This window comes from Crocuta crocuta, unplaced genomic scaffold (assembly GCF_008692635.1).
Source record: "Crocuta crocuta isolate KB4526 unplaced genomic scaffold, BGI_CrCroc_1.0 scaffold28, whole genome shotgun sequence".
Lineage (NCBI taxonomy): Eukaryota > Metazoa > Chordata > Mammalia > Carnivora > Hyaenidae > Crocuta > Crocuta crocuta.
Genome location: NW_027533256.1, coordinates 10,815,614 through 10,823,689, shown reverse-complemented (window position 1 = coordinate 10,823,689; position 8,076 = coordinate 10,815,614). Strand labels below are relative to the sequence as shown.

The 8,076-nt window shown below is 52.9% G+C and overlaps 1 protein-coding gene across 2 annotated transcripts in view; it reads left to right on the top strand.

Annotated features, from left to right (window-relative positions):
• The first annotated feature begins 264 nt into the window (after nt 1-264).
• The window catches only part of ALOX5 (arachidonate 5-lipoxygenase), a 49,317-nt gene continuing 41,505 nt past the window's right edge, over nt 265-8,076 (top strand). For both annotated transcript variants that reach the window (XM_077746422.1, XM_077746421.1), the window contains exons 1-2: nt 265-493; nt 5,925-6,123. In XM_077746422.1, the coding sequence (XP_077602548.1) occupies nt 344-493; nt 5,925-6,123 (349 nt within the window). In that variant the 5' untranslated portion in view covers nt 265-343. The remainder of the gene's footprint in view (nt 494-5,924; nt 6,124-8,076) is intronic.

The window sequence follows — 8,076 nt, the reverse complement described above, 5'->3', positions numbered from 1 at the left end:
GGGAGGAGGGAAGCGTGAAGAGTGAAAACAGGGAATGGGACACTGAGTCAGTGAATGCACGGATGCCTGGGGGAGGGGACGGCAGCTGAGGCTGCCCGGTGCCCCAGACTGCTAAACCGGCCCCAAGCCAATCCGGGGAGAAGCAAGAACGGGCGACCCCTACCACGTCCGCGGCGGGTCCCGAGGCGCCGCGCGTCAGGGGCGGGGCCGGGCTGTGGGGTCGGCGCGTGCAGGGGGCGGGGCCGGGAGGGGGAAGAGGCCCGTGCGCGGGTCCGGGCGAGGTGCTGACGCGCGTGGACAGCGGCGCGCGGACCGTGGCTCTTGGCGCTCGCAGCCCTCCGCCATGCCCTCCTACACGGTCACCGTGGCCACCGGCAGCCAGTGGTTCGCTGGCACCGACGACTACATCTACCTCAGCCTCGTGGGCTCCGCGGGTTGCAGCGAGAAGCACCTGCTGGACAAGCCCTTCTACAACGACTTCGAGCGCGGCGCGGTGAGGAAGCGTGGCTGGGACCGGGCTGGGGACACCCTGGACCCTTCGGGGAGGGCGCCCGGGACTCTTCGGGGCAGTAGGGGCCGGGCTAGGGGAGTGTCCAGGACCCCGTCGGGACAACCCAAGTTCGGGGGCGGGGCAGAGGCTTGCAGAGTGAGGTCTACAGGGCGCCGCACTTCTCCTCTGGGAGCAGGAGAAGGTGCGAGGTCTGCTCTCCGTCTCACAAACAGGGACCCCGAGCCTCTGAGAGGTTTCTTAACTGGGCCAATACTGTGGGCTGAATGACTTGTGCCCCACTTTGTAGGGCTCCTTCCACAGGTCGTGGGGTGGGAGTGGAGGGTCGTGCAGGTCCTTGCCCAGCCGTGATGCACAGATGGCTCCTCGGAGCAGCCTCAAGCCGTGGTGAGAAAGCGCAGGTCTGGGGGGTCAGAGGCTGGGTTGAATCTGAGCCTGACTGCTAGCTCACTCTGCGCCCTCACTGGGCCTCAGTTTCCCCAAATGTAAAATGGAAGGGATGACTTTCAGGCTGGTCTAGGAATCTGGGTGAGCCCAAGCCCAGCTGGTGGCCCAGAGTGATACTAGCAGATGTCTTCACACCTGGGTAGCTCACATCCTCAGGGCAGATCACCAGAGGAAATTAGAAAGAAGGAACAAAAAAACTTTTGCAACCTGGAGATCATCTGACTCCCAACAGAGCATACACTAGGGAACACTTCTAAGCCAAATGTGAGGACTCAGTGGAGCAGGTAGAGGAAGGAGGGCTTCTCCTCTCCCCTTCTCACTAGATATCCTGGAGCTGTGGGGAGTCCATGAGCAAAGGGAGCCAGTGTTTACTGTACCTCGTGTCTGTGGTACTGAGTTCTATATAAGGCTCCATTTAGAAGCCAGCTCTTGACGGTGACCTGGGCATGAATTGCAGCCCTGTGGCTTTCTCCGTGAGCATAGCAGGTCATAGTCCTTACCAAGCATTTAGTGACTTGCCCAGTCCACTGCCAAGTGCATAGTAAATGCTCATTGTATGATAATTGTAACAGTCCCAACCCACTGCAAGTAGGTACCCAAGGAATGTTCCCTTCCATCAACCCCCAGTGCCAGAACTAGACCAAAAAGATTCAGACTTCATAAAGTTGTCTTTTTTACCACTTAGTTGAACCATATAAAAGTGTTCATAGTTGACAATTTTGGGTAGACAAAACTGGGAATTTCATATGGTTCAACTAAATACTTCTTGGATAAAATTCATGAATTAGGTTTTAGGCCTATAGAGCTAAAGTAAGTAATATTCCACTCCTCTTCCCAACTCCAAACTCAAAGTGGGCTTGATTCCTATGCAGGAGCTTCAGAGCCTTGCTATAAGCCAACTTGACACTTAGCCACATTCAGCATGTTAGCCTGGCTCATGCACCCGTCAGGAAAAGTTAGGTGCTGAGTATGAAAACAACCGTCTCTTGTTTGGCTTCCCCCATTAGAGAACTGGCCCTGGGGACAGTGGTACAGGAGGCCTAATGAGATATCCATTTGGAAAGATGACAGCTGCCATTTCTGAAGCACCTTCATTTATTTCCATTATTTCATGGATTCTCCCAACATCTCAGGGAGGAAGATAGAGTACAGACTACTTCCCCTTAATAAGCAGTGGGCCCCATTCTCCTCTACACACATGCTTGCGTGCACACACACAAACACACACACACACACACATACACATACACACACACAGCCCTGCAGCACAGGGCACCCCAAATGTGGCTTCTCCCAGGAGGAAACACTATGGTGTGGCCAGAACAGGGTCATTGGAAGAGGAGTGAAAGCACTGTTCTGTTCACTATCTCCCCACCTTGGGAATTCATTCAAATGACACTATGACTAAACACCTCAGTGAGAGTCCCAGAAGCAAATTTCAGGAGAGGTTTGCATGTCCCATTTCCATCTGGGTGAGAAAGGGCAAGCCAGGAGGGGCTGCTGTGCTGCAGGTAGAATCTGCTGGTTCCTAAAGGCTCTTTGAAAAAAAAAAAAAAAAAACCAGTTTTGAGAAAGTTCCTGTTGATGCAAAATTACTCCACACTTTCTTGCACAGTCCAGAGCTACTTCCTCATTCTCCAGCCAGCCAGTGTCTCTTTAAGGATAGGCTGTCCCTGTTGGGTAAAGGTGATAAACCTAAGAGAAAATACTTGCTGAGAAGAATTGGCCGTCCCATTTTACTTGAAAATTGTTCCAATCATTAAGGTTAACAACAACAACAATAAAGGCAGTGGATTCAGTCCTTTCCAGGTCTTTGGCAGGTGAACTCCCACACTCCTCTAGGCACAATTCAGTCAAATGATAGGACTGATTTTTTTTTTCCTCAGTGAATTGAGTTGCAGATTCCCAGTTACTCTCATCAGAGTTCTACATACTGATTCAGGTCAGGACTGGGAATTGATACACTCCAAAGGGGACATCCTCCTGTAAATAGTCACACCCTCAGTGGCTCCCCACTGCCTGCTTGGGAAGGCCCACACCACAGACCCAAACAGCCCAGAGATTGGCTGCCACTCCCTGTCTCTCTTGTTCTCTGGGGAGCAAAGATCTGAGTGAAAACGAGGAGGCTCACTTGCAAGTCAGGCTGCACAGATGCACGCCATCCCACAGCATCTGCTGGTCACTGAGCCACAGCGATGCCAAGAAAATCAGACAAGCAGTTCCCACTATGTTTGTGGCACAGCGGTAGGTTGAGGCTGGTCTTGCTGCTAGAAGGTGCCATTGCAGGCCGTGTGCAGACTGCCCCCCGCTAGCTCCCCGGGATGGAGCAGCTCAGTGCTCCATACTGCCAGGCTTCTGATACCAGGAGATGGGCAGGCACAGTGGCCATGCTGGGCAACCCTTCCATGCCTTTTGGGGTGCTCTGTTTATCTGTGGCCCTTGATGACAGAGGACAAGGAAGGAGGAGAGTTCAAGCAGTGCATTGGGTGTTCTACAGGCCGCAGGTTTGGGAAGCCCTGGACTCAGTGCCTCCCAAGGTACTTTCTAAGCCAGATTTCACCAACCCTTGACCTTTTCCCTTGGTGGTAGAATCTAGAGTTCTCCATGTGATAGTGAAGTCAATGGAGGGGAAAGGTGTTCATCCTGCATGTGACCCCATGCATCTTTATTTCCATCCTCCTCCTACCAAACTGCCAGAGGAACACCAGAGAGGACTTCCTAAGAGGAATGGGAAGTTGGATATTTTCAGCAAGCCTCATGGCTCTGAATACAGTGAGCAGCTCACATATTGTGGTTACCAAAGATGCCAGACACTTATGGTTAGAAAGCGGAAGCCTCCTCCCTGTTCCCTGCGGCCTGGGCCAGGCCTCTGTGCTGGGATGACACGTCTTGGTCCATAACAGGTGTGTAGGCTCATCTGTGCTGCCAGAAATCACCATCCTTCAGGGTGAAAGAACCCTTCGACCGCACAGTGTGTCTTGTGGGAGAGCAGAATCCTCAGGCAAGGTCCCAGAGAGCATTGAGCATTGAGCCCCAGGCCTGTGGGACCTCAGGCAGGCAGCCTGTCTGTCCTGCAGTGTGCTGATCCCTGTGAAGGAGCCAGGAGGCCCTGGGGTGTAGGGTTGGGAGAGGAGTCCCACTTGGGCTGGATGGTCTGAGGAGCTGGGAGGAGAGGAAACAAAGGACACAGCTCTTTTGGGGTGACTTCTGGGGGTGGGAGAGAATGGAGACCCCTGAGCTGAGGCATGAGTGGGCTAGCAGGAAGGTTCTGGTGGGACAAGAGGCCCCGTGCCTCTTGTTTGGAGAAGCACAGTTGGCACTGGGTGGCCCACAGCTGCACATCTACAGGGCCCATCCCTACTCCAGGCCCCACCTGCCAGGAAGATCGACAGAGACCTCAGCTCTCCCATGGGGCTGAGACAGAGGTTCTCACCAACGACTGGGAGTGGGCAGAGAGCAAGGTGAGCCCATGTGACAGGGAAGCTCAGTCAGCCTCAGTCTTGAGGTCACAGTCTAGCTCCAAAGTGACCGACCATGGGCCTCAGCAAAGTGCTTTAGTCCCTGAAGCTCTGTGCCTTCGCCCAGCAAGGGCAGATAATGCCTAGCTTGCAGGACCATTGAGAAATACAAATGACATGATGCCTGAGGGTGCTCCTTTCCCCAAGGGTACAGGCAGCTGGCTGCTGTATGCATCAGAGCCAACAGATCCTCCCTCCCAGACTCCTGGGGTCACTGCCTGCAAGCAGGTGTGAGCTAGCATGGGCCCCTTCACTGCAGTCCATCCCTGACTACACAGAGCAAATCGAGTAGCCAGAAGTAATGTGGGAGGAAGAAGCTCACGCCTCTAGGCTCAAAACCTGGGTGGAATTCCTGAGGGTAGAGAGGGGGCCGTGAGGCATTTTTGTTGCTGGCACTGCAGACCAAGAAAAGGGAAGTCAGCATGTGGTGAAGTCTGGGCCTGGACAGCTGCTCCAGGGAAGTGGCTTCTCTGTGGCTCCAAGGGGCTGGAGGGGGCTGACAGTATCTGTGGTATTGATGGCAAGGCTAGCAGGGAGAGGACCGCCATTCTAAAGAGGCATCATGAACACCTGAGGCAGACATTCTCTTGGGAGGGACAAGACAAGCACCTTGGAATGAAAACGGAAGGGAGTTGGGGCCCAAGAAGGCTCTCCAGGACTGTGTGATTCTCTGACGGAGGGCTAGATGTCCAGCTGGGGGTGGTAGCTGAGGAAGAGATGGAGCAGCATCTCTGAGGAAGGGAACAGTGGAATCTCCAGTTGCTGTGGCTCAGTGACCAGCCAATGCCCTAGGATGACATGCATCTATGCAACTTCACTTGCAAGTGAGCCTCCCCATTTTCACTCAGTTATTTGCTCCCCAGAGAACAAGAGAGACATGGAGTGGCTGTGCAGGAAAGGTCTAGATTAGAATTCCATCTCTGACAATGAATAGCTGGCGTGGGACTTAGTAAGCCTCAGTATCTTCATCTGTGACACAGTCATGACTGCCCTCATCCTGACATCGTTATGGGCGTCTGTAGCAATTGTCAGCAAGCCTTTTGCAAGTTGTAGAGGGCTGTCCTGCACGCAAGGGCCAGTGTGCCCCCTCCAGCCCTGTAGGGTGGAAAGGCTAGCAGCCCCCCGCCCTCCTCATGAGCTGGGCAGCTGAAGAAGACCCTCACCCAGCACGGCCCAACAGAGGGCACCCTGCCTGGAGTCTCCGTCTCCTCTGAGCCACGTGCAGACAGCAGAACGTCCTTCTCTGAGCAGCGCTGTCCTTCCATTACTCACTAGACCTCCATCTCCATAAAGGCAGAACCCAGGACTGGTCCGTCTCTGTCTTCCAGGGTGCAGCACGGAGCCTTACTGAGGGCAGGCATTCGGCAGGCATCTTGGCTGCATGAACTAAGGGGTGATACAAAGGCTCAGGAACCTCAGAAAACCTCATTTGCCCCCTTTTTTCCCCTCAGGTGGATTCTTATGATGTGACAGTGGATGAAGAACTGGGTGACATCCAGCTGGTCAAAATCGAGAAGCGCAAGTACTGGATCCACGATGACTGGTACCTGAAGTACATCACGCTGAAGACACCCTATGGGGATTACATCGAGTTCCCTTGCTACCGCTGGATCACCGGGGAGGGCGAGATTGTCCTGAGAGATGGATGCGGTGAGTGGCCCCAACCCCTTCCACTCCCTGAGCTTCCCAAGAACTCCTTCCTCCAAGAACTATATTCAGAGGAATAATAATACCACTGCTGTGTGCCTGCGTGTACCTGAGGAGGTGGGACCTTCCTCGGGGTACTAATAAGTCCCACGCTCAGAGGGTGCAGTGAGAGGTCTCTGGCCTCACGTTTCTCTGTGTCCCCTCTCTGTGCTACAGCCCTTCAGGGGCAAGCTTATGACCTTCTTTTTGTCAGAGGGTAACTGAAGTCCCTAATAGCAAATACCTGTGGACGCCCCCCTAGTGGGGCTGCTCTCCACATGAGTTCCCCAGTCCTCCTCTCTGTGATGTCACAGTGGGGCTTGGGCTCCAGGGCAACACGCACAGGCCTGGGAAGGGAAAAGGTCGACCAGGAGTGCCCTGAGTGCCAGCCTAGAAGGGGCATGGCCAGGCCTAGTGGTCATAGTTACCAGTTGTTAAACCTAGAGTCCCACATTTTGATTAAAAGAGAAACGTTCCTAAAATCTGGCCTCTTAAGCAAGACCCTCAAACATGCCAATCTGGCACGTCAGGAAGAGACGGGCAGCTGGCCTGGCCTGGTATGGAGGGACAGAGAGAGGAACAGATGGCAGAGGTCAGCTGACGTCACTCTGTGCCTCTGAATGACTCCCCATTTTCACTAGCCTGTAACCATGTAGAAGTCAAATCCATGTCTTGGCAAAATTCTGACTTCAAGCTGTGGCCCTTCAGTTTCTTCACACTTTAAACCCAGGACGAGAAGTCTCCAAAGCCGTGCACCACTAGAAAAATGAGGGGAGGACAGATGCAGTCACTTCCTTGTTGACAGCACATTCTGTCACTAGATAATTCTTTCTTCACAGAGGTCCAGCAGTGTAGGCCAAATGGAAGTGATATTACCCCCATTTTTTAGCTAAGAAAACCAAGACAGAGGAGGAAAAAGTTCTCTACCTAGTGTTCTTAAACTGCCAGGCCATGTCCCATTGTTCCTTTCTTTTCTCTTCCTTCCTTCCTTCCTTCCTTCCTTCCTTCCTTCCTTCCTTTCTTTCGAAAGAGAGTGAGCAGGATAGGAGGGCAGTGGGAGAGGGAGAGGGGGAGAGAGAGTGAGAGCATCTTAAATAGGCTCCATGCTCAATGTGGAGCCCAACACAGGGCTCTATCCCACAATCCTGGGATCATGACCTCAGCTGAAATCAAGAGCCAGACGCTTAACCAACTGAGCCACCCAGGCACTCCCTCCCATTGTTTCTGACATGGAATTTAAGAAACCAGTTTCCAGGGGCGCCTGGGTGGCTCAGTCGGTTGAACATCCAACTCCAGCTCAGGTCATGATCTCATAGTTTGTGAGTTCGAGCCCCGCGTCAGGCTCCGTACTGACAGCTCAGATCCCACTATGGATTCTGTGTCTCCCTCTCTCTCTGCTCCTCCCTTGCTTGCACTTTGTCTCTCTCTCTCAAAAATAAATGAAAGTTTTAAAAAATTTAAAAAAACAATTTCCAAAAATATTTGTGAACTGAATGATTGGAGCTAGAGGACTTTTGTTCCCTGGCCTCACAACAAACAAACAAACAAACATCAAACAAACAAATAAAAGATCACACAGTTCACTCTGTTATGGTGGCCAGAATGTGGACAGTGGTGGACAGGGCACTTCTCTTTCTCTAGTGTTGGAAAAACACTAGCTCCAGGTCTCCCCCCAATCCTCCCACCTGGGGTCTAGGTTGTACAGTCCTTCTCCCCACAGACCCTGCATCTCTTTCCAGCAAAAAGCATATGGCACATTCAAATGAGGATGTTCAGAAAGGTATAGGCCATGGGGCCTGGGTGGCTCAGTCGGTTAAGCATCTGGCTCTTGATTTCGGCTCAGGTCATGATCTCACAGTTCATGGGTTCCAGCCCTCACATCAGGCTCTGTGCTGATAGTACAGAGACTGCTTGGAA